Below are 27,089 nucleotides of genomic sequence, written 5' to 3' on the forward strand. Positions count from 1 at the left end.
GGATTATTAACTTAGGAAATTGAATTTCTTTTAACTTGCTAAGGACAAGCTACTGAACTGAAAGCATGATAGCCAGGTAGTTTAAGTGCAAGTCTGAGTGCGGAATGTTCTGAGGTTTTCTCCACTTTATTAGAGGCATATAAGTAACATTTTTGACACTAGACATATAGACAGGTGTATGTATGATACATAGGTTTTCCTTTTTTAAAAAAAAAAAAGTAATAAAATCACAATCACATAGACTGAGATTTTACATCAGGAGTTATGACAGGCAAATTCTCCCAGGCAAAAACACCGAAAGTAGTACTTGAATAGACTTTTAAGTAAAAAACTGCTTTTCTTTCTGCTGACAGCTAGGCAACTAAGCACCAAGACCGAAACCAACACTTCAGTCGTTCAGTTACCTTTTGTTAAGCAATGCCTTTCTAGCTCAATACTCTTTAAAATATATCTATATTAATTGAAAGGGTAAATCACTAATTCTAAACCAAAATCTTGATGGTAAATACCTGCAGCTGATGATGCCTAGCCAAACTAATAGCCATATAAACTCTTTATAAAATCAGCTGTGTGCCTTTTCACTGCAGATCACTTAAAGCTCAAACTTGTATGTGTATATACCTGACCATACAGGTTTTTTTAATTGTTCTTTTCAATGAGAGTACCTGGCATAGCATGTCAGCTAGGAAGACAGCTATTTAAAAAGAGATTTCTGCTTATTGTCATCACCTTTTCAAATGACAGATCCACGAGGTAGCTGGAAGTCAAGCAATAATCAGAAACAGAAAAAATGAGCCTAAAATTTATGGCATCCCTACTAATGAATCATTTCGTAAGTATTTTGTAGGAACAATCAACGGGTAATTTTGACAACATATGTAATTTTCATTTAAAAAAAAAAAATCAATAGATTGGTTTAGCAGAGTTAATACTAACACCTCATTTTTTTATTTATTTTTTTTTTTTTTGTTAAGGTCAAGCCACAGCAAAATTAGGGGGCACAATGTACCTACTAGGAATGTCCCTTGTTTATTACTACCCCTGCCTAAATATTGCAATACCAAAACCTCTTGAAATAGGACTGTGGAAACAAATAATTAATATGATAAAGACCAAAATGAAAGAACAAAAATAAAGATACATGTACACACAGATGACTAACACACGGAGGAGCTCAGCTCAGTTTGGTCATCTGTTTCCTGTTCTGAACTTACTTTCTCCAGCATTACTGGCTACCAGGATAACATAAAAGACTGGAAAGACAATGGAAAATTATGACTATGTTAGAACAACATTGTGTTCACCCTACAGCTGGTCTCAGTGGGGCCAGACACTTAAGAAACACAAATAGTATTTAGGTCTGCATGTTGGACATCAGCCTAGCTCCTTGCATAACAAGCCAAGCTGCTAGAAGAAAAACAACAGTTGTCCACTTACCAGGACCACAGTGTCCAGTCCCTTGTTTAGGGAATTCTAGGCCCTATTAATCCCATACCATTTACATATACAGAAACATGTAACAAATTAACATACCTTAATATTAATATAATTAAGCTCACATTTCTAGAGAGAAGTGTATGGCACATAGAGGCAATTTAATCTGTGGCAAATTAGCTACTACATGATGTTGAAAATACCTTCTCCTTTTTATGCTTTTTTCGCCTACTTCTCTTCAGCTTTCAATAAACAAAACATCAATTCACCTCAAGCATAGGTCAGGCTTTACTATTCATAGTAAGGTAACTCCATCCTTAGAGAAGAGTAAGATTCTGTTCTCCCAAGAAGAAAAGAAACCAGAGCACACTGATGCCAACAGTGACAAGGTCACAAAGCGGTATTACAAATAGGAGGCAGTCTCACTATCCTGTAAGCCATCAAGATGATGGATACTGTGAGATGCCATCAAAATATAACTGATCTCTGGAAAAAAAAAAATCTGTCACAAACTCACTTTCTATAGTTCGGCTCATCCAAGAAAAATGGGATGTCATGATGCATATAAACACAGTATCAGTTTTGCAGGTTTTCTTCCTTGCTTCTATAAATCTTTTCTTCCTGTGAAGCCTAGTTCTATGTGGAACAGCAGATACAAAATAATTTACTTAAGTCACAAATAAGCAACACCTGTGGGAAACCGCATCATTAACATGAAAACAAGTACTTTAAAAAATGGAGAAAAAAAACCAAAAACCCAAACGGAACAGAGATTGGTATTTGGATTCTTTTGTGACTTCAGCTATTTTTCTTGACTGTGCTAAGCACCTAATAACCTCTCGGACATTTGTACAAGTATGGCTCCTTCTCCACCTTTGTTTCCAAGAAATACTGGTTTTGCCTGTTAAAAAAGCCGTTTCTATAATTTATTCAATGTTTATTGTTGTTTGTAATTCCGTTTGCCACATGCGCTGAAGGCATGTTCACACTGACCAAACTTCAGATATATTTAAATTAATCCATGGCAGAATTCATAAACATATCAAACCCATAAACATGAAAGAAAACTCTTGTTAGAAGCTATCTTCCATTGTGTTAGTGTCAACAGATGATTTTAAATTAGGGTAGAAAACTGCCTACTAAGCAAAGCACAGAAGAACATTTCTTTTCATTTTACAGTAACATGTCTGGGATTGATCTTTTCAAAACGGTTCCACAACTGCAACTTTTCCAAATTTTAAACTGAATATAAAATCAATGAAGATGATGAATACAGAGACAAAAACTGCCCTTAAAAATTTCTTCTGACAGCAAGTTTCTTAAGAATGGGAAGCAATACACTTCAATTAGCAGAGGAGGCAGTGAAGTATCCATTTGCTAACATCATCACTAGCTCCCATTATCTGGTCAATGGATAGATAGACATTTGCTTTCTTTAAACAGAATTATGGTTACAAAATTCTTGTGTAATATTTAGAGATAATTTTTAAGTCTTTTTAAGAAAATTGGTAAGTTAGAATACATTTTTCTATAAGCAGAATGATGCCCAAAGTATTTTGATGAACTTTTATTAAAAATAATCTTCCTACAGTAGTATGGAATTCTTTAGCCAAGTCAAGTCAGCACCTGTTGCACAGCCTTCTTCGCTAACGTCATAAATTTGATCTTTTCTGGTTCTGATCTGCATTATTGGCTGATAATTGCTCTGCTTATAAGCACAAACAGTTTTGAACATGAACGCAATTTCGAAGCAGCCAAGACAGCTTTACTAAAAAGGAAATCACCTTCCCTTCGATGAGACCAACTTTTTTCTAAACCTTTGCAGATGGATATGATTCCATGCACAGTCATTAGATCCAGAAAATTCTCAGTAAGAGCACCAAAAGTTGCTTAATGACACATAACAAATATGATTTGTGACGCTCTGCATGCAGTTCACTTTCTAAGACTTTTTGTGTTGCTTCCTTTACCCAACGCAATGGGTTCAAGACGTGTGATGTCTGGTTCCCAGCTATGCTTGTATCTGCTGGATGTCATTACCCACCAAAGATTTATGTTCAACTTCAAATCAAATGCAAGTTTCACACTCTAAGTAGGGATGCCCATAAACATATTGTTCTTTGGAGAACAACTCTCTGGCTCCATAGATATAACTTGGACAGAGTAGTTACGTTCTTCTGCAGCCCATGCCCGATCCAGATCCACAAGCCCCATACACTGCTTGCCTAAAACAAGAGCAAAGGAGAGCATGGAAACTCTAAAAATGTAGAAACATTATCAGAAACGTGCACTTCAATATTCAATGTTAGGAAAACACATCAGTAAGTCATCTAAAAAATAAGTTCCAAATCTACTCAAAAAACTATCTTAATCTGTTTTACTTCAAACAGACAGTCATTAATAGTTCGAAATCACATCTGTGACTTGTAACCCTCATTTAGCAAAGAGCTTGAGAAGGATTATTAACTCTTTACATATGGAGAAACATAATAGGCACAACTATTTTTAAATATTCTCAAAGCTTACCAAAAAATCCATGCATTAATGTAAAAGCCACAGAAAGAAAAAAGAGTGCCTAGTTTACCCTTTAGCTCTCTGAATTTATATATATAACCATATATAACCAGTTATAACCATAACTGTTTTCCTCCTGTACTTTCACCTAAAAACTTAAAATTTGTTTAATCAATACGAATAAAAGACTAAAATACCAAACAGTGATCCAGTGCAATTGATTTGAGATATATGAATGTAATTGCTTACAAACACAAATACTAAATTACTAATGAAAACTAATCTTATCTCAGGTGTACCTGCAGAAAAAATGGGTAGGATAAATTCAAGGGGGTTTTCTGCTTTGAAGTTCGTATTATGATACAGCCACAGCAAGACCTATTAGGGCCTACTAGTCTTCATATATTTACTCATTATAATTGATTATTATGTTCTGAAATACAGAATTAATTTGATCATATTTTCAGCAGTTTGAAACTGGCTAGCAAGAAAGATTTAGCACTTCCCTGAAATGTTTTACCACTTATCGTCATACAGTCTCAAGTCACAAACAAGGCACAATCCTGCTTCAGTCTCAGAGCCAGCGACTCTACAGCTTTTCTTGTTTCTGACAGAATTGTACAGTTAAATATATTTGGGAGCTGAGAGGACACCAAGCTGGGCAGGAGTGTTGATCTGCTCGAGGGTAGGAAGGCTCTACAGCAGGATCTGGACAGGCTGGATCGATGGGCCGAGGCCAATGGTGTGAGGTTCAGCAAGGCCAAGTGCCGGCTCCTGCACTTGGGTCACAGCAACCCCATGCAGCGCTACAGGCTTGGGGAAGAGTGGCTGGAAAGGTGCCTGGTGGAAAAGGACCTGTGAGTGTTGGTCAACAGCCGGCTGAATATGAGCCAGCAGTGTGCCCAGGTGGCCAAGAAGAGCAGTGGCATCCTGGTCTGTATCATGAATAGTTTGGTGAGCAGGACTAGGGAAGTGATTGTCCCCCTGTACTCGGCACTGGTGAGGCCGCACCCCAAATACTGTGTTCAGTTTTGGGGCTCTTTCTTGTAAGAAAGACACTGAGGTGCTGGAGGGTGTCCAAAGAAGGGCAACAAAGATGGTGAAGGGCCTAGAGAACAAGTCTTAAGAGGAGCGGCTGAGGGAACTGGGGATGTTTAGCCTGGAGAAAAGGAGGCTGAGGGGAGACCTTATCGCTCTCTACAACTACCTGAAAGGAGGTTGTAGCGAGGTCGGGGTCGGGCTCTTCTCTCAAGTAACAAGCGATAGGACAAGAGGAAACGGCCTCAAGTTGCGCCAGGCGAGGTTTAGGTTGGACATTAGGAAAAATTTCTTCACTGAACAGGTTGTCAAGCATTGGAACAGGCTGCCCAAGGAAGTGGTGGAGTCACCATCCCTGGAGGTGTTTAAAAGACATGTAGATGTGGTGCTTAGTGACATGGTTTAGTGGCAGACTTTGCAGTCCTAGAATAACAGTTGGACTCAATGATCTTAAAGGTCTTTTCCAACCCAAAAGATTCTATGATTATATGATTTGATGAAGGGAAGAGACAGGAGCAGTCATAATGTTTGCCATCAGGATACAAGTCTGGCATTCCCAGCTACCCTCTGGAACTGCCTACCTCTCTCCCCTGAACACATGCGGAGCTTGAGTGCCTGTATCATTATACGCCCTGGCATGCATCTCTTAGGTGCCTGAAGTTTTTGGGAGGGTGGCACTAACATGTTTCTCGGTATCCTTGTATTTCAGAACAGCTGATGCATATCACAATTCAATACAGTACTCAGTCCAATCTATTAGTTCTTTCCACAGTGAGCCATTGGCCAGAAGTATTTTCTCCTTCTATGCCGAATTCTTTATTTACAAAAGAAATTCACTACTTTGACTTCTCCAAATGTCATAATGTTGGTGTCAGTTCCGCCAGTGGCTTGGAATTTGATAGGGGTAGTAACTGGGTAGGAGACAATTTAGAGATACAATAATAAGGTTAGGCTTATTATTAGGACTTTCCAACCCAGTCCTGTATGGAATTATTTGTTGCAGGGAGAAATTACCAGTTTATATAACCAACCAGGATCAATCTCTATAAATTAATTCTTGTGGCACTATTCTCCCACATTTGTAGTTTCATAGAAAATCACCTTCTGCAGTTCATTGAACAAAATGGCACGTACATGCTCCTGCCACTGACAGCAATATCATTATTATGCAAAGTGTACACACTAAGGGGCAGCTGGGATTGTCACAACTGGGGCCTGGTTCCCTGCGTGCTCTCAGTAAGATCGTGTGAAGTACACGGAGTATTGATCACAGTTATGTGATCAGACAGAATAAATTAAGTGCCCTGTAACAATGTTCACAAAACCATTCAGTATGTTTGCACTCGGGTCCCACTGCTGCATACAGTGGGTAAAACGCGTATGTTCAGCGAAAATGGGAAACAGAGCTTTGTTCATTTAAGAGGGAATTGCTGTGTGTAGCGGAACTGAGTTCAACTGTGTATTTTTACGTTCACAGATACTACAGAAATTGGTGATAACTCCTTTGACAAATGTGTTGTTTCAGCCATGACAGACATAGACAGAATGCTGTACTTAAGTGCTTTAGGGGCTTACAGGTAAAGAATCAAAATGATTTGTCACTTCACTGAAGCTGCATAAATTCAGTGGTAATTGCTAAAATACAGTTTACAATGCAATCTTCAAATATTCAAAAAAGTAGCAGAAGAAGTCATTTTGCCACCATTTACAATAGAACAGAAAAAAATCTTCACATGTTCAGGAATATTTTCGTTAAAGGAAATCTACACAGTTTTCTCAATACCTGATCATGCATTGCGCAAAATTAAATAAAAACATAAATAAATCTCACCACGGCTGTAATACTGATCTGATTCAATCTTCAATTATTTGCAAGCAAAACTTAAAGTACCCCAACAAGATTCCCATAAAACCAGTTTCAAAGCTGAAACAGAACACTGAAACGGGTATGATCTTCACTGAAACAGACTAATATTACATAGAACAACTTAAAAAATAACATTCCGTAAAATAGAAAAAGCAAGGATGCAGGGGAAGGCAGAGGAATAAGATTTATGTTTGTTTTTTTTGCCAAGGCAAAGCACATAAATTTAAATTGGAGGGGGGGGGGGGGACAAACAAAAACAAACAAAACAAAACAAAACCCACACACAAAACACCCGCAGTTTCAGAGACAGAGAACAGATAAAACTTACAATCTTTCAAAAATGTTTTTTGGGCCCTTTTCCAATTTTCAGTTCACCTGGCAAGCAGCAGGAGACAATGTGGGGTGCTACACTGGGAACTGAACACTGCTCTTTTGTTTTATTTTTTTTTTCAAATACTGTAATGATAGCAAAAGAGCCGACAAATTTATTATAAAATAGACACTGTTATCTCAGAACCTGTATGATTTTCTTTTTGTGCAGTGAGTGTAAGAAATACTTTGAATTCTTCAAATGAAGCTTTCTAAAAACATTATGATTATTTGCTACTACTGCTTTGATATACTTTCTAAGTGTTTCTTGCAAGCCAAGAATGCACAGTTATATCCGGAGGGTTCCCAGCCCCTTCTGTCTTTTCTGACCTGGAAGCTAGTTTATAGCTTCCATCAGAACATTAATACCAGACAGGAACACGTTATACCTTTTTGTAAGCCAAAGAATACTAGAACATTGCACATAATGCAGAAATGGCTTTGCTTATTCCACATATTTGAAGTGTTATGCATTTTGCTGTCCTTCTGAGTAATGAAATTCCCCGCTATCTCAATGATTGCTTCTTGCATTTCTTTTCCTCAGAAATCATTGACACCTGACCAAGCAGCTAACATCTCAGGGATCAACTTACTTTGACCATTAATTGCACGGAAATGTCCCACAGAAGGCAGCTGCTCTTACTCAGAATGGCAATAAAATACAAACCTGAAACAGAACTGACTACTGAATGGTAAAAATCGAGTCATGCACTGCTGTAGCTATAACATAAGTTTCCCCACAATGGGAAGGCTGGTACCCCAGGGGTAAGCCAAACCGTGTTCTTGGCAAAGTCTTCAAATTAAAAATATTATTTGCTATTAAAAAAAAAAAAATAATCCCAGAAAACCTTCTGGGCTTTCTTTCTAAAATTATTATGATGCTCTTCATAATGAGGTGGGCCAAATAGGTTTGTATGTTCTTAAGCCTGCCTATACCAAAACTAGCTCAACATCTGAAATTTAGCCTTATTGTTTCCAGCTGTCATTAGATTTTTGCCCTTCTAAAAGAGTTATCACCAGAGATTACAAGCAGAACAAATGGTGCACACTGAAAATCACTACTACCAATAGCCTGTGCTTTTAATGTAAGATAAACCAGTAACAGCAGTTTAGTGAACTTTACAAAAACCTCATTCTTTTCAGAGAATGATGAGAGAAAAAAAAAGGTGAAGCAACAACAACAACAAAAAAAAAATCAGTAAAATGCAAGTACTCTCTCTCATATTGACAATTTTGGAAGGGGTTTCTATACCATAGTTCAGAACAGCAACAGGAGAAATGAGAAGAAACTCAAATTTTTCAAGTGTTATGTGAAGAGAGCAACTTAATGCCCTCTTTAAAAATGTACCACTACTTCCTTTATATAGCAAAGTAAATCCATTACTAAGATAATTTACACAACAGCTGTAGAAATTCCTACCTATTAGCCTGCGTTCAGGTGGAAGCTGAACAGCTGTCTGATCTGCAAATCTGCAAAGGATCATGTGCTCCTAGAAAAAAAAGAAGTAAAGAAATTTTGTCCCATGACATTTCCCTCTTCCAAATAAAGTAAGAAAACTCTAATTAAATGCTTGAAAGTATCAAAACCACTATCATATTGAAGGCTATGTTCTAGAAAAGTTACCTGTGTGCAAATCCTAATTTTGATACCACCTTGACTTGTAAATAAGCATGTAAATCAAGTGTTTGTAACCATGACTACATTTCTACTGATGAGAATTTGTTTCTTGCTAAAATGTCTCTAATTCTCTGCAGCAGTTGAATTGGACGCAATGTATACAAGATAGCATTCTTCATATATATAATGCGAATTAATTTTGCCTTCAATTACTAATGAGCGACACAGCCTTTTTTCAGTACGGTCATCATCATGGGGCTTCACCTTTGCATCAATAAGCAGCCAAGACAAAATTATTAAGTAGGTGATTTGAACTACTGCACATTTCTCCCAAGCAGTGATTTTGAATCCCAGAAGAATCGCCTTGTGGGTCAAATTTCCTCTGCTCCTCCATATCCATTCAGGATCAACCCAAAAGATCCTGAAGGCAAAATTGATCCTAAAGGTAAAAAATACCTGGCTGTGAATGGGAAAGTTTCCTACCTCAAAAAGAACACAATTCACTTTCAAACTATCCCTGTTCCACTTGAAGTTTCTGCAGAGGCTTCTACAACAGCTGCTGTTGATTTCTTCCTGTCTTGTCACCCAGGGGAATGGTGCAGTGGAGGGTTAACCCCTCCACCTTACTCCCTGCTTAGATAGCTAGACAGGCAGGAAGAACCCCATCCTCATTTGCCTTCAAAAACCACCGCCTATGCTAGCACAATGGCATCTCAAAGGCCAGCCAAGCCAAGGAAGGCAAGTTAGCCAGATGGTGAGAGAAAAAGCCTTGAAGGTGTAGCCGTGAAATTAATTCCCTGATGACAGCTGTGCACTTTGGGACAGCTGCAATATTAAATACAGGACAGAGTAAATCAGAACCATTTTAGAACTGTACAACATTCCCAAGTCTCGTATATGGTCATAGGGAGAAAACGGAAATGGACAACAACAAAAACTGCTCTGCTAAGCAAAGCTTCCAGAGCTATAGCTCTGAAAAAAGGACACGTGTCTTCCATCAAAAAGAAAACTTTTTTTTTCTTGCCTGATATAAAACGATGATTTTAAAGGTCTGGTTCCTGTAATAGATGGAGAGCGCAACTTCACCTGAGGATACTTTAACTTCCTTCAGTATCCTGAAGTGAAGGTACTTACTCCAGCTTTTTTTTTTTCCCACTCCAGACAAACATCCAGTAGTCTTCATGTCACAAAAAACCTGAATTAAATCCCATCTTCGTATTAAATCAAGATGGTAACTTCCTCCACAGTACATTCCATCCAATTCATAAATTTAACACACCTGACCACAAAAAAAAGTTTGCCCTGATACTATAAAAAAAAAAAATTATCACTATGTGATGCTCAAGTATTACTAATTTAAATGAATTTACAGTATCTTGAGGCAGGGATATTTGTTCCCTAGCACAACTCATTCACATGAAGGTTTTCAGCTCACGGCTCCATAAGAAATATGTAATCAAAACGAGAACACGTTACAGTATGTTTAGAACTTAAACGTGTTACACCCAGCCAGTTCAGTTCAAATATGGCTATTTTTGTAGTACAGAAGAGCCAAAAACGTTAAACCCAGATGTGACTACTGAAGAATGGAGGAGAAGGAGAGCCACAGGCAATGTGGCTGCTGTTAGGAGAGAAGAAGCAGTTATATGCAGCTTGGGGAGAAAAAGAGGGATACAGAGGAGAGAGAAGATCCACATTAGCACAGAACCCCTCACCAGCCTTCAGGCACTCAACATAACCGGGCTCTTTGCAACTTCAGGTTCTCAGCGCATCCGACTGGACCAGAGCCAAGATAAGCCTTGCCAACCTGAAAATTTGGGCTGACTTTTATGCTTTGGCTTCCTAAGGAGATGATCCAAAAAGTTAAACTAGGCTATAAGTTATGATTACATTGTTTCCCCATGGCACTGTCATTAAATTTTCCCATTCCCTGTTGGCAGAAATAAGAAAAGCATTTCCAAAACAATGAGGATAATAATTATAAACTGCCCAAACTTTGTGTGTGCATAAACAGTTAACTTGCTTACTAGAACACCCACGCCTTCAATTCCTATTAAGTTTTCAGAGCTGTATGTGCAAAGTTATTCAGTTTTACTTTCCAGTTCTCCTATAGGGAGAGCGTCTTGACAAATAGAGTCTCAAAATGTATCATGGTTGAAATCTACAGCTATCATAACCTTATTCCTTGCAGCTATAAACTAATGAATTACAGCATAATGTTCTCATCAAAAAAGTTTTGGAATTGCCAGACTTCTGGATGTCTTTTTAGATCTCACTAAAATGAAAGATAAGAGAAATTTAAAATGGGAACTGGAGGGGGGTGACATAGACAATGTCTGGCTAACACATGGCAGCTTTGGCTACTAGCCAATAACCTGTAACAATTTATTAATATGAAATATAAAAATGCCTATAGCTAGCTGTATAAGAGAAGTTATTTATAAGTAGGATTATTTGAGGCACCAACCGGCCTAGACCGTTCATATAGACTCTTACATTATCAAGAGCAGGAATATTTTTCAGCATTGTCCTTGGCCCCCGTGCCCTTCCGCAACACAAATAATAAAATGCTAGAACTTACTATAGTGTTGGCAGACCCTGTGATTTAAACCTCCATGGATTAACACATTCAGAAAAAAATGCACTGATCTTTAATGAGATCATACACACTGCCCTAATCTAGGCATCCTTGACTTTATAGTTGTCACCTTCTCCCTCTGTACTGTCAACAGGTCTACTTTTAATAATATGTTAGTAAATAAACTTTTTCTAAACTGAAACGGGAGTTCTTTGTGGTTATGTGTTAGAAACATATAAATGTGTTGAAAAGAATGTTCATCAAGGGAAAAAATAATGGCAGGTCCAGATCCACCATGCTGCTTTTATCACCTCACTCTACGGACATTTATTTCCATGTGAATTAGTGAAGTGTACATAAACCAGACTGCCATGAAGATAAGACTCATGTGTTACCAGACAACTGAACTTCCCTATATAAGATGGCTGGAAATTTTCAGAATTTTCTAAATGCCCTCTTACTTGAGGATTAAAAAGGATAATCTCCAATTTCCTGCTACTTATCTAATGTTTATCAGAAAATTATATCTATAAAAGTAATATTTTTACCTAAAAAATAACCAGACATTTCCAAAGTATAAACAGTTGTATTTAAGATGTATATAAGTTGGTATCCCATAATTGTTAACTGATACATGTTGAAGTATCTTAGGAATGGCTCACTTATATTATGATTTTAAAAGTTCTTTTGTGGAAAAACCATTTAATTTTATTGAAGAAAACAAAGTTAAAAACTTGATGGTGGAGAGAAAGCAACACTATGACATCTGCACTACTAATGAACATTTCACATAACACATACTCCTGTTCGCAATTTAAAGATAACCACTTATATTTCATTTAATAAGAAGACCTAGTGAAACACAGGAAACTGCACATAACCCTCCCACCTCGCCCCGCAACCCTTTTACATACCTTGTAGGACAAAATTTCTTTGAACTGATGACTGAAAAAAAATAGACCAATTCAATTAACATCTAAAAAAGCACAGGCGGAAAACAGAAGCAATCATGATATACCTGAACACATTTTAAACAAAATAGCAATATCTGTATCCTACAGAAAAGGCATTCAAAAGAACCAAAAACTATTACAGTTCCAGTTCACTAGGAAAGGAAAAATGTATTTGGTATTGTCTTTTTTTCCCAATTGTATTATTCACAAAAATTCTCTCTTTAGATCATTACAAACGCTAACACAAGACTTACGTTTCCACGTTGTCACATAAATACTTTATATTACATGTACACAACCTTTAGACATGAAAATATTTTGTTTGTTTCACAAAAGTAATGTGCGTCTACGGTGGAATTGAGCGTAGAACACAGGCAATATGGAGATATGAGCAGGCTATCATGTTTTATCATCATATCAAATATGGAAAAAAGAAAAAGCAAACCCTAAAATATAGCTCAAGCTAGGGTTGATAATTTCCTACATAGGCTTAGGAAGTTAGATTCAAAATTTTAGCAAACACAAGACTGTAATTTACATTCTTGCAGCATCTACAGCAACAAAAGTTTTCTAACATAGTGAGCATTTCCAGTCTTCATGATCTAAAAACATAAATGGTCAAAAGTTAAACAGTATCCAGTCCATTTTAAAACAAGTCAACAGAGAAAAGCTATACGCCTGCTAACTTTAGGGGACAAAATTTTATTCCCTCTTCCCTAAGAATACTTATTTGTTTTACTGTGTTACAAGAGAAAACAGAAAAGGAGACAAATAAAAAGATGGAAGAATCAAATTGACTAAGAATACACTGTTAAATACAAAGTTGATCAAAGTGACAAATTCTAAATATTTACTCTCCACGCTCTTCTGTGACAGAACACTTCTGTGACAGCACACTTCGATATTACAGAAAAATATGAAAAATATTTAACACCGATGCATAAGATTTTTTTAGATTTGTTGATTACTTTTAAGACAGCTTGTTTCAGTTTCTTATTTTAGCAAATATATACCTAAGACAATGTTGTAATTCCTAGTAGAATTAAATCTGATTAATCTTGGACATCCAAAATGAAAAGCTCAGCTTTGTGAGAAAAAAAAAAAAAGCACAACCTTCTTCCACATCTAGTTCTGCCTCAGAAAGCTGTTAGCCTCTTATCTTCTGCCACTTTATCCTTACCTTTTACATTTTATTTATATCAGAGCCATTAAAATTCTTAAGCCTGCAATATATAAATATCTCCAACATGGCAGATTTGAAGATGACAAAGTATCTACACAGTCCATTGAAAAAGTATTAAAAATATGAAGTGAAATACAGAAGAGCTTGTCTACTTGGGAATAAATCAGAAGTGTTTCACAAGCAGTAAACTGTGGTATAAAGCAGACCTATTTCTTTAAGCTGACTGCCTACATCTTTCTCCAACATTAAAATGTCAATTCCCCTTCTTACAGTAATTTTCATGAGTTTTCTATTAACTGTGATTTCAAGGTAAAAGGTCTGCATATTACGTAGATTCCCACATACCGTATCTACTATGTTGATGTTATAAAGTCTTCTGAACTATGAATAGATAAATTCAGACAAAAAATAACCCAGGAATTACCAGTCTGTCTCCCTCTCAGCATGGGTTTGCAAAGAGAAACAGGAGGAAACAGTTGCATTATAACTGTGAACCAATTTAGCCTAGACACTTCCAAAGATCTTCAATTGATTAATTCCATACTCCTTTAGTATTTCCTTCCTTCATTTAAGTTGATATTTTAGAGCTTATCTTGTTAGCTTTAGTTTACCTTCGTGGATATTTAAACTTCACTGTGTTTTGAATGAAGCCATAACAACAAGGGGAGACGACAAAGGCTGCCCGTGCCTTGATGCAGTGTTCGATCACCATGTCTGTTGCCACACCACAAGCATGCAGAGCCACCTGGAGCGTTAAAAACACAAAAACCAAAGAAACAAGCAAATCCTTTATTGCAATATTCTACATACAATCCTGTTGTGGTATTTTTTTGGTTGATTAAATGACTTAAATATATGAGGAAGTTTTTGCAATGAAAGCTGTTATGCCAAAGGCCTGGTCCTTAATTCCGCCATTTTTCATTCCTTTCCCTCATATCTATGCTGAGGAAAATTTATGGCCTATTCCATTAACAAGACAACCATCAACACTGAACAAGGGTCACTCACCAAAAGCACTCAAAAGGCAGGTGCACTGCATTGTGATACCAAATAAATTAAAAACCAATCTCCAGAAAAAATATTAGAAGAAAAAATACTATGGTCATTAGTCAAAAATTTTTCTCAAGCAAAAAGGACTTAGAAATACAAAGAAATATTTCAAAACTGGATTTCAACTTAGCAGTAAGAGGAGTAACAGATATTCCTGAAGGTCACATTTAAAGGACAACATTTATGCATACATTTGATCATTTGATTGTAAGGTATTGAGTAAAAACTTTAGAAAAGAAACCTGAGGGGCGGCGAGGAAGAAGCATCAAATACAACTTGCCCTCCTTTTCTTGTTTTCCTTTTCTTTTTTCCTCTTTATTCTTTTCTTTTTCTTAGTGATGGGCTCTCAAACTAAAACTAGAATGCCATTCAATCGCAACAGCTACCTGCAAGCATCGATTGTGTGTTTGGGCAATGCACAGGTTGCGCCTAAATTCTTCATGCTCTCCTACAGAAAGGCAAGTTATCGCTGTACTCAATACACTGCAAGGAAAGGCAAGCAGCTCTCTCCTATGACACCTGTGACACCACATGAGCCAGGTGAAACGGAGGCATTACTTTCTTTGCCTTCTTCCATGTACCCAGTAGCTCAAAGACTAGGCCTGGTGCATACACATCGCTCTATGTTTTCATTAAACTAGGGACATTTTTGAGGCACGTTTTTAATTTTATGCAGCAGTGCGGATTTGTAAAACTGCATCGTATTCTTTGCTTTTTCTTCACTGTAAATTTAGGAAAAAAGTTTAAAACCGCAAAGCTCAGATTTCAGGATTCAAAGTTTTTTTTCAAGGTACAGCAGTTGGAAGAGAAAAATTTTGCTCTCCGATACAGATTAAAACAAAGACTTTTTTGCTTGCAGACTGCTTGACATAAGCTCATCTGAGCAGACCATTAATCATCAACTGAACTACAACAGCATACAGATGCTAAAAAATATTCTTGTCTCAAACAGAACATTAAAAATTATTAAGAACATAATTTCACAATGAAATAATGAAAAAATGACATTTTCTGCTCGTATGAATATAACAACAAAAACAAAACTACTTTAACATCAGAAATAGATTCTTGGTATTACAGCTATTAGATTGTCATGGAATATTATTATAATTACTTCCTCATCTATCCAAGCAGAAAACAAAGACCTTTGCTTTGCTTGCACATTTGTAAAAGAGACCTTAAAACAGCAGTAGATAAAACCAGTAGCTTTGCTGAGCCTGTATGAACACCAAATGATTTCTTCTTTGCTTTCTCAGAATCAATTTAGTTACGTGGAAAATCACAAATAGAACTCAAGACGAAGCTTTCTCAGGATATCCTACATAGTAAAATCACTGTGAAACAAAATAAAAAGTGACGAGTAACGCAGATAATGCATTTGGTTCACAAATCCATACATCTGCAGACACAGGAAAACAAAGTGGCCCTTGAAAAGAGCAACAGAGCTAATGCAGTGTGAGACCACTGCCCTGTATCACTCCTCTGGAGCTTCAACTCCCCAGAACAGACTAGTGCACACAGAAAAGTGTGCAGGGAAGTGAAGGAAAAAGAAGGTTTTATGAAACCTCAGGTTCACTTTAGTGATCTTAAAAAGAAAAGATCTCAACACACTAAAAAACATACTCGCCCCCAAACAAACCTTAAACTTTTCAACTCGTTCTCACAAATTAGCTAAATACTATGAGTACTACATAAGTATTAAAAACAACTAAGATCTCAAAGACTCCTCTGGGTGTTGACATGTACATGAACACTGCATGCAAATATTTGGAAGTTTTCACTTTTACACTGAAATCCTTTATTGTGGTTGGTGGTTATACTACAACATATAATATTACAATGTACCAGTATGTTTGGCACTCAACAAGTTGTTTCATAGAACCATAGAATGGTTTAGGTTGGAAGGGACCTTGAAGATCACCTAGTTCCAACCCCCCTGCCATGGGCAGGGACACCTCCCACCAGACCAGGTTGCTTAAAGCCCCATCCAGCCTGGCCTTGAACACCTCCAGGGATGGGGCAGCCACAGCTTCTCTGTGCAACCTGTTCCAGTGCCTCACCACCCTCACAGTAAAGAATTTCTTCCTAATATCTAATCTAAATCTACCCTCTTTCAGTTTAAAACCATTACCCCTTGTCCTATTGCTATGGTCCCTGATAAAGAGTCCCTCCCCATCTTTCCTGTAGGTGCCCTTTAAGTACTGGAAGGCTGCTATAAGGTCTCCCCGGAGCCTTCTCTTCTCCAGGCTGAACAAACCCAACTCTCTCAGCCTGTCTTCACAGGAAAGGTGCTCCAGCACTCCGATCATCTTCATGGCCCTCCTCTGGACTCGTTCCAAGAGGTCCATGTCTTTCCTGTGCTGAAGGCTCCAGAGCTGGATGCAGTACTCCAGGTGGGGTCTCATGAGAGCAAAGTAGAGGGGCAGAATCCCCTCCCTTGACCTGCTGGCCATGCTTCTTTTGATGCAGCCCAGGATACAGTTGGCTTTCTGGGCTGCAACACACATTGCCAGCTCATCTTGAGCTTCTCATCAACCAACAACCCCAAGTCTTTCTCCTCAGGGCTGCTCTCAATCCATTCTCCACCCAATCTGCATGTGTGCTTGGAATTGCCCTGACAAGGTTTCAGAACTTTGATCTTCAGTACCCCTACAACTCACAAGGGCAGAAATTTTATGTGGAGCAAATGGGAAGCAGTCGCTGGAGAAGGGCCACAAAGACGATCAAAGGACTAGGAAGCCTGCCATATGAGGAAAGGCTGAGAAAACTGGGTTTGTTCAGCCTTAAGAAAAGAAGGCTTACGAGAGACCTTATCACCATGTTCCAGTATTTAAAGGGTGGCTGCAAAGAAGATGGAGACTCCCTTTTTACAAGGAGTCACATGGAAAAGATGAGCGGTAATGGGTACAAGTTACTCGAAGGAGATTCCAGTTGGACTCAAGAAGAACTTTTTTCATGAGAACAATCACTCATTGGAATAATCTCCCAGGGAAATGGTGGATTCCCCAACATTGGACACTTTTAAGATTCAGCTGGACAGGGTGCTGGGCCATCTTGTCTAGACTGTGCTTTTGCCAGGAAAGGTTGGACCAGATGATCCTTGAGGTCCCTTTCAACCTGGTATTCTATGATTCTATTATACTTTTTTTTTTTTAACCTGCTTTTCAACTCCTGGCAGATAAGTAAACAGCTAAGTAATGCACAGATCTGATGTCAAGGTAACTAAAATGCATATAAACATGTTTTAAACTAATACCAAAAGGAGAGAGATTAAGACTTCTATCACGTTCATTTCTCTGTACTTCTTAGAATTTCAAGTACTTTAACCAGTGAATTTCTTGTCATCATGTTCACCCTCATATTTACATTGTATTGTTTTACTGAAAACGGTCAAGTCATGCAATGAGTGAATAGCTTTACAAGCCTGAGAAGATGGGTTTAGAAATGATTCACTGCCAAACTTTGTACATACGTATGTACTATGGTATTACATTGTTATTTTTGTATCAGACTAGTGTTTATGACATAATGATACAAAGGCAGCTAAACTTTACATTATTTACCTTCAAACACACCAAACACTTGTGCTAGTGGTCAGTAAACCATCCAGCTCCTGTCTTAAATGTGGCTGCATAGCAAAATTAATCCCGAGTTAATGACCTAATCCTGAAGAGTGAATCATGGTACGATACAAACTAATTGTGAAGCTAAGATTGATACAGGTCTCCCAAAAATGGAAAGCTCCAGGTTTGTCAGTTGAATAGACTACAGAATCAACAAGTCACAGAAACTGAAATCACAGACCAGGAAATGAAGAATTTCCAAGCAAATTTTTCTGACTTATACTTGAATATTTTCCTTGTCACAAAGATAAAGAGAGAATGTAGAATTTTTTTATTAAATAAAAACTCCATGGAGATATTTAACTTAGTATTAACGTTAAAAATAGACCCCAAAAATGAAGTCAGGAACTCTTATGATCACAAAGTTGGAGACTCATTTCACTGAAAAACTATTACACATTTCACACACAGAATTCAGTAAGTTATTCATGAGATCCTGATTTTTTGAAACAGATCTCTGGTTCATCCGCTGAGATTTATATGACAACGTAGTACAGAAAATAAAGCTAGAGAATTGGAAATTTACACTTGGAAGGACTGGGCTAAAATAATTTATTCTCTCCTCTTTCTCCTGCAATGTATTTCTTTTCCTTTATTAAATAAACCAACCAAATAGTTAAACAGCAGTGTTCATGTACCATAAACCTTCAGCATTAAACATTCTAACCTACAGCCAAAAATAGGCCCTTGGATGGGTGATTTAAAGAACAGTCAGAGTCACACTGAAAGCTTTGGGCTTGCTGCAGAAGTTTGTACTCTATTAACAGAATATAAAGCTGGAAGACAGGAATATTTACAGTTACAAAAGACTATTTATGCCTTACTCTTCACTAGGCCTACGTAAGTGTGGAGAAGACATTCATCTCGTTTACTTTCAGGGTCTAACACTGATGCTTTGAATCCGTATTCAAATCACCTATTTGCTCCTGCAGAACTCAGATTCCTGCTTTGGTCTGTTCATGTACAGTTAACTTTCAGAACACCACCTGTTGACTGCAATAGATGTGCTCAGCGTAAATCCTACAAAACTGAGGTATCCTTCTGCCTTTATAAATATAGCTTGAGTATACTTTACACAATAAATATGTGTATAACTGTGACAGAACATTCTCTCCGTCATGATGGTTCCTTCTCATTTTTGCATTGTGTAGTCTGGAGTTGTTTGCTTTAATCTTAATGCTTTTACTGTCACCTAACTACACTTCTGATCACACTTTACTGTACTCAGGCTTAATTTGAGCAACAGTAGTCTTCTCTTCCCATCTTCAAAACCTTCTCCAGAGTTTATCCACTAATGAATCAGCGATTTTAAAATAACATGATTAAACCAAGAATCTACCCAACTTTTTCTTCAACATGGTCAGGCAGCACTCATATTTTTGCATTTTTGACAGGAGCAGACACTCCTTTCTTCACTCCTGTAATATACAAGCCATGTCAATTTGCAACAAATAATAAATACAAAACAAACTTAATACAGATTAATATAACAAGGGTGCTTCTCATAGCATCAAAAATACCTGTTTGTAAGGACATACAGAATTATCTTTTCTCAGATATTTTAGTTGTTTTAAAAATAATTAATCAGACACTGAAGCTTTGAAGTGGAAAAGTTATAATCACTTACCCCAATGTTAAAAGTCCCATTAAAATAGTCCAAATTTGCTTGAATGAACGAAATGTTGTTTAAACCTAGTTCATCACTTCGGTCTTTAGCACGCATCAGAGACAACTCCTTATTTTCTATGAGCACCACCTAGATTTCATACACAGCAGAAAGTAAGGCAAAATAACACTGAGAAATCAAAGTACAACATTACCATCAAGCACAAAACTTAATAGTTTAGTTGAGAAAAGCTCTAAATTACCTGTGGCAGAGCCTGAGATCTCCAAAAAATAATTAACAGGAAACCCAACAACAATGGAAAGCATTTAATACTTGCCAATATCAATCAGCTTGCAAATATTTCATATTTTCCTATAACTGTTGTTTTCTCAGGAAAGCATCACACACAATTGGGATTGTGCTAAAAATTTGCATGATTCAAATCCAAGTCCTCTGCTGAGACAACTGTGTCTTCATCTTTATTCTTCCTACATGCACATCTTTTTGAGATGATTACCAGAGATGAAAAGCTCATACTGTCTGTACTTTCTATTTAGAAATTACCTGACATGATGGCATCATGTGAGCAAGAACAATTCCAACATGACCCTGTGAGAACAAAAACAAACAACAAAATCCAAATCACTTTTCAGTGTCCCCTGTTGCTGACCCATTACATGACCCCCTAACCAGTGACGGAACCTTTGAAAGCAGCTAAAATTTCAGCATTTGTACTTTTGCTTTGCTTTATGGCAGCAACTGCCAAGAACTGCAAAGATGAAAGCTGAAAGAAAACGCATCACGTAAATAAAAATATACATTACCCCTCCGCTGCAAAAATCCACAATCACATCTCCAGGCTCAGCAAGCTTTGTCACCACTGCTACCAAATTATTCAATTGCTGCTGCTTCCTCAGAGCCCGTTCTCTAGACATCTTTCCTGGGGAAGACAGAGAAAATGCCTACATAGTGATCAGCAGTTCTCAACACTGATAATTTTGAATGGGTAACAGCAAAGCATTGCAAATGAAATTTATAGCTGAGACTAAAAATTGTCTGGAACACTTGGGAATCCAAATCCACTTTGAGCTAAACCCACAAATATTTGTTAGAGCTTTCCCTAAAACTTTAGCATCTTTAAGAACTTACTTTCCAGTTGTTGCTGTTAATGTATCCTTAGGAATAAACTCATATAAACTTAATACATAATAATCAAATCAGTGTAAGGTCTAGCCTGATTATATTCCAAACCTGTGAATCGTGCCCACAAACAGAGCTCAAACACATTCACAGTAGTAAGGCTGCCAAAATAAATCCCTCTTTACTATATCTATACACTACCCTTAAGCATCTTGTTTTTAATAGTTGTACTCTTTCTCCTGTCAATTTTCACTTTTCATAATAAGCAGCCCTGTTTATGTAAATGAGCGTGTGTGTAAATATGTACTTCTCAAAGCGGCTACTCCTGTGTAGCTCAGTCTGGCTTTCCATCACATCTGTAACACAACTAGAAACGGAAAAATTATTAATTTCTTTCAAATGTGCTCAGTAAAGTCCAACATACCGTTGCTTCAGATATGATGAATTAGTTCAGTCAGCACTTACATATTTGTAAACATGCATTTTGTCTCAGTGGGGCTAACAGAGGGCTGACAGTCCTATTTGATACTCTTTTTGTTTGTCCAGAAAGCAGAGTTTGACATAGATATTGACAGTAAAAATATTCACGAGCTCATCTTTACAGTAAGAAAAAAGGTAATGAAACAACTCTCTTGAATGAGTTTTCATGAAGGAGGTTTAAGTGTACCAAACAACGCTAGTGTTCTCTGAAATATGAACATATTTTCTGCTTGGAGTACCACATTATATTTGAGTATGGGCACTCTCAGGTTTTGTATTAAATTCACTAACTTTGTCTATGAAAAATACATTTTTCCCACTACTGATGAATACTTTAGAATAAAACCCACAAATCAGTGAAGTTTCCTGGTTACTACAAAAGCAATTCATTTATCATCATAATAATAAATTGCATTTATTATACAGTTTACTGTTTAAATCTCTATCCTGAAAATTTATTACTTTGTTTTATATTTTACTGTAAATAACATTTCACTTTACAAATAATCCATCAAATTCAACAAACTCATTAGATAAAATTGTCCCTATGTTGCTCTGGGTAGAATGAGAAAAAAAAAAAAAAATCAGTTTTCAAGTACTACGTTCTACACTGTCAGGGCAAAGAAAAGAGAAAAAATGAAAACAGGAGGCAGAGGAAGTAGGGCAGAGTTCATGCTGCACAGTTATTGCACAGTCAGTCATTTAAAAAAATACAGTAATGACATTAAAAAAAAAATATTCCTAGGTGACTGCACTGCATGGTGACATAGTAAAATGTGTACTACTTCTTAATGGGAATTCAGAGACTGAACACAACCTCCTTACTTCTTATCAGCTTTGTAAGTATAAAATAGTACATTTTATAAAAATAAAACCACTATTGCACTTCAAACATTTTTTACACTTTGTGAAATTTACCGTAAAGAAAATGACAAAAATCTTTCTAATGACAAAAATGTATACAAGGACTGTGGATATGAAACCTTTACCACATTACGTAAAATGACAAATACATTTTAAGAAATCATCTCTTTCACATAAGCAGATCCTTGGAAAAACCTTTTATGAAAGACTATACCGGAAACCCTAATTCCTTGTGTGGGAAATATCTATGTGAACTGCTCCATAGCTTGCTTCTAATTTTCATGTTTCCATTTGAGAAACTATTATTCAAATGTTTTCAATGCCTACAGTTCTAGCTGAAGTCAATCAAAGATGCAGGCATTCCAGCATATGCAAAATCCAGTGCTATCACAGTGTCTGAGCTACAAATTCAGCTTGTGAGGTCAAACCTACAATTTGTTAGGTAGACAGGTATTGTGATATTAACACCTAGAAAATCCTGTATCTAAAAACCACACAAGTACGTTCTCTATGTACATGTATATGTATGCGTATGCATATACATGCACGCGCACACAATCACAATGGATTGTTTGAGTTTTAAAAAGTAGATGTTGCCCTGCACATAGCTTTAATGTAATTGAGGCTACCTGAGCAATAAATGAAAAGAATCAAGAAATATAATTTATATTTGTCTGCCATAACCCACATACCCGAAATACAGCTGTAGCAAGGGGGGCACAATTAACAGGGACTTTTATCTTGATAATACAGGCTACTACTTGGGTTTGTTTTCATCAATCAACAGATCTTATTGGTTTTGTTTCAATATTTCAATTGTAACCAATAAAGTACTTAATGAAATAGATGTTGCTTTAAAACAAAAAATGACCAGATGCCTTCCCCTTTTATGGAGGCAGCAAGAAACCGAATCACGTTTGAATTCTATCATTTGATAAGCAAATGAGCAGCCAAGCAAGTCCAGACATCCCAACACATACACCTTCCTTAGAAGCCGACTACAAGCTGTCTATGCACAATATCTACATCTGACTATGATTACACAGCTGTAAGAGGTGTGACCCCGGCTCAGCTCAGTAAATCTGAGCCTGCTTTAAACAACCCAGTTTGGACACCGGCAGCAACACTGCTATGACAGCTCTGCATTTAGCGCAAGCTAGCCTTCCAGAAACCTATTCAGTTCCTATCCTTGTAAAACTCAAGCTTAAAATCAGCTTGGCTTACCTCTATAAACTGCAGGCACACTTCTAACTGTGGTATGAACTGCCTCCTGTGATACTGCAGGTCCAGAACTAGTGGGCAGCAGCAGGATGCACAAATAGCAAGAAGGAAACAGGGACGTAACTCCTGATCAATTAACTCACATAAAATTTCAGGTTCCACTAAAAACAGAAAAACGGGCTTTCCAAAAGCATGATAAAAGCATAAACAGCTTTTTGTTTGACAGAATTCAGCAGGGACTTGCTCTTTTAACCCGGACACAGTCAAAGCACACAGAATCCCTGAGGCAGAAATACACCCTGATGATAAAAGGTCAGCTCTGTTCTCCAAAATGGGTTTGAATGCAACAAAATTTGCCTCATAAGCTTAGGTGGCTTCATTTACACTGTAACTCATTTTTAACAGGCGTTGGTTCTCTGCAAGCTCCCATGGGGGAAAGCCTTCAGCATTCAAGGCTTCCTGAGCTCAAGTAACCGCCGCAATTAATTTAATAGGATTTGTTGTAAATGCCTTTTCCCCTGGTAACTTTTGTATCACTCTCTTATATCCGCTTTCAACTTCAATCTTCGTAATTACGAGAGGGACCAGGCAGACAGTTTTGTTTCCAATTCCTGTCTCTCAACAGGCAGTAGCACAAATATTCTGAGCTAATTTACTCCAGAATACTGAAGGACAGACCACACCTGTCATGCCACAAACAGCACAAAAATCCATGCATGCAAATGCTTACTTCCCTATCCAAGTTTTCTGATCTTATTCCCCAGCCCTAAGGTTTTCCCATAAGGTCTGGGATTTATTAATATCAAGTACAACTCCTAAAAAACACCATCAAATTTTCACACTGTGCAAAGTCAGCAAATAGATCCTAGAGTGACTAAAAATCAAAAAGTAAAATAACAGCTTTCAGTAGCAATAACAGAACCACTACTTAGTACCCAGTTAATTGACCTCCTGAGTATTAAATTAATAAGAAATACTTGAAAAAAAAAATTAGCCTTTAAGAACTCCCTAAAAATTAACTCTTCATGGTTATCAACAAACAAGGTTTCATCTTCCCTTACTATGCCAACAATAAGTAACATACATTCCCTTAAAAGATGGAGAAAACCAAGCTTGAATCAATCGGTCTTTTGTCTGGGCTACCGCTGTATTTTGAGCTCGGTAGCTGGAATTACGGAAACACAGCGAGCAATGACATAGGCCATAGAGAATGTTAGTTAGCACAGCTGGGCACAGGAGTCCTTCGTTATAGCAAATAAGCAATACATTCAACTAAAACTTCTGCGTCTAAAAACACTAGAGCTCACTTCGCATTGCTCAAGCCCTGTGACGGTAAACAATGCTAATTGTTGTCTTCAAGAACAATAAGAGAGGAGGTAGCTTGAAATTTAGCCCTATAAGGCAAAACCTTGAAGAATGTGACCTTTTCCTACAACACACTGAAAGGCCCCCACAAAATGCTTTGCTCCCTTCCTAAGAACCCAACTGACAGATTGCCACACAGTGCCAGAAAGTTTTATTTTCATTTTTAATTAACGGTCACAACAAAAATATTGTATTTAGCTTCATGAATCCAACTTTACTGTTAATTCAGCCCTTGTCAAGCAGAGCTTTGAAGTCTCTTTGGCACTTAGAGGTCTTGCATTTTGGCACAAAGAAATACAACTTTTCAGCAGGCAAAAAGCCCTTTATTTTTACATTGCCTTTTGTCAGTGTTCAAGTTCACATAATCCTTCAGTCCTCAAATAATACTTCCATATTTCTCAAGTTAAACTTGAAAAGCCATTAAAGTTTCCTTAAATAAGCAAAACCCAAACATCATCTCTAAGACTTTAACCCTATTCAACTCTGAAGTCATGACACAGTACAACAGAATACACAACTACCAAACCATATATATAACATACAATACACGCCTTCTCCTATTCCTTATAGCAGAATTGCATACTTCCATTTAATAGCAAAATACTTTAGCACAAGTATCTTGCTATTAGGTATTTCATAAGCCTCAGCTAATTAATTCAGATGATAATGTGAGTCTGCTTTTCATGGAAATTCAGGTAGAGAATATTTTTTGCTATATTGATTGAATCTTAGTACAGCAAAAAGGCTCAGTAACTATAAAGCAGAAGCCAAGAGACAGTTTTATTATTTTATACTAAGCTGAACACATTTTTCTGAAACCAATGTACTACTTTTCTTCTAGTTCCTTATGATAATTTAGCACATTCTAATTATTTCTTAATACTCAGCTCTGATCTCCTTCACTTTGATGATGTTATCTCCTCCTACACTATTTTTGGTACCTGTTGGTCGGGAGGGTTGTTTGCTTCTGTTTTGGGGGGTGGTTGTTGCGGTTTTGCATTATGGGTGTTTTGTTCTTTTTTAATATAGTATTTGTCATATTAATATAGTGGTTCCCATGCAACTGCTAGAAAAAGCAGAATTCAAACAGGTGAAGGATGCCAGCCCAGCTGACATTTATTTACAAAGAAATGTTCTTACTAGTCAGAAATAATAATACCTTCTTATAAAGAACTCCGCCAAATCTTGCAATAAATACAATTAGCAAGGACAATAACTTTGCTATGGCCCAGTGGTCACCTTGGTTACTTGAACAATACTCTTCTTCAACTTCAGCTGCTTTAATGCAACCTGTGTGGGCCGGTGATGAAAGCTGAAGATCTGCCCTCCCTTTCTCCAGCCGGGGGCCACCTTCCAGCTGCCCCCTTTCACTGCACTGACCTGTCTCCCTTCCCCTCCCGCCCAAGAAGGGAACTGTTAGCTTTCAGCCACATCCATTTCCCACTCTTATTGCATGACCACACCAGAGGAGAAGTATTAAGAGATGGGCCAGGTGGCCTCTGCATCATCTACAAGTATGTCATGCTAAAGACCCAGCTGAATCGCAGTTTGAAATACATACTACATCATAAGGCAAACATGCCCAAAAGCTGTGTGAGAGGCAAGTGTGCCTTAATTCTCCCTCTCACCCTATTTTCATAACAAAGGAAGGAGGCAACTTTGAGCATGCAAATAGGATGATTATCTTTTTTGAGCAGTATTTGAATTCAATACAGCAAACGCTGTGTTTGTGGTTTTCACACTTGGGTACAACTCAAAAGTGGGGGACCGTGAAGAGATGGTGGTGCTGTTGAGAGAGACGTCTGACCACATCCTGTATCAGGACTTGAATATCTCCTAATTGAAATAAATCTGTCCATTTAAAAGCAAAACGTTACATTCTTCAGAGTATGGCTTCAGCTTCGGGAATAAAGCAGGCTCTTACTCCAGAGTAGCTGCAAAACAATTAGCACCACAAAACATCCTTAACTGATTCCTCATGGCAGTCTAGATTGTAGAACGACACTAACCTTGGCCCTCCACTCATCCGGCTTGTTTTCCTTATGTCCAACTCCCTTATTGTTGCATAGCATTATGAAATAATTCAGTCTGGCCGTTTCCAGGGATGCTGGACTAAAAAGTGTTTGTCACTGGAAGTCTGCCTCTTATTTACAAAGAATGTACTCCTTTACTAAGGGTCAGACTTT

The 27,089-nt window shown here is 37.4% G+C and overlaps 1 protein-coding gene across 1 annotated transcript in view; it reads right to left on the reverse strand.

Moving 5' to 3' along the window:
- Positions 1-2,986: 2,986 nt before the first annotated feature.
- The window catches only part of GSTCD (glutathione S-transferase, C-terminal domain containing), a 72,572-nt gene continuing 48,469 nt past the window's right edge, over positions 2,987-27,089 (reverse strand). Inside the window, exons 6-12 of the mRNA XM_009885500.1 lie at positions 20,658-20,773; positions 20,398-20,442; positions 19,855-19,983; positions 14,166-14,299; positions 12,333-12,363; positions 8,643-8,712; positions 2,987-3,659 (exon numbers count right to left, since the gene is read on the reverse strand). Coding sequence (XP_009883802.1) covers positions 3,523-3,659; positions 8,643-8,712; positions 12,333-12,363; positions 14,166-14,299; positions 19,855-19,983; positions 20,398-20,442; positions 20,658-20,773 — 662 coding nt within the window. The 3' untranslated portion in view covers positions 2,987-3,522. The remainder of the gene's footprint in view (positions 3,660-8,642; positions 8,713-12,332; positions 12,364-14,165; positions 14,300-19,854; positions 19,984-20,397; positions 20,443-20,657; positions 20,774-27,089) is intronic.

The sequence above is a fragment of the Charadrius vociferus genome, unplaced genomic scaffold, assembly GCF_000708025.1.
Source record: "Charadrius vociferus isolate BGI_N301 unplaced genomic scaffold, ASM70802v2 scaffold55, whole genome shotgun sequence".
NCBI classification, from domain to species: domain Eukaryota; kingdom Metazoa; phylum Chordata; class Aves; order Charadriiformes; family Charadriidae; genus Charadrius; species Charadrius vociferus.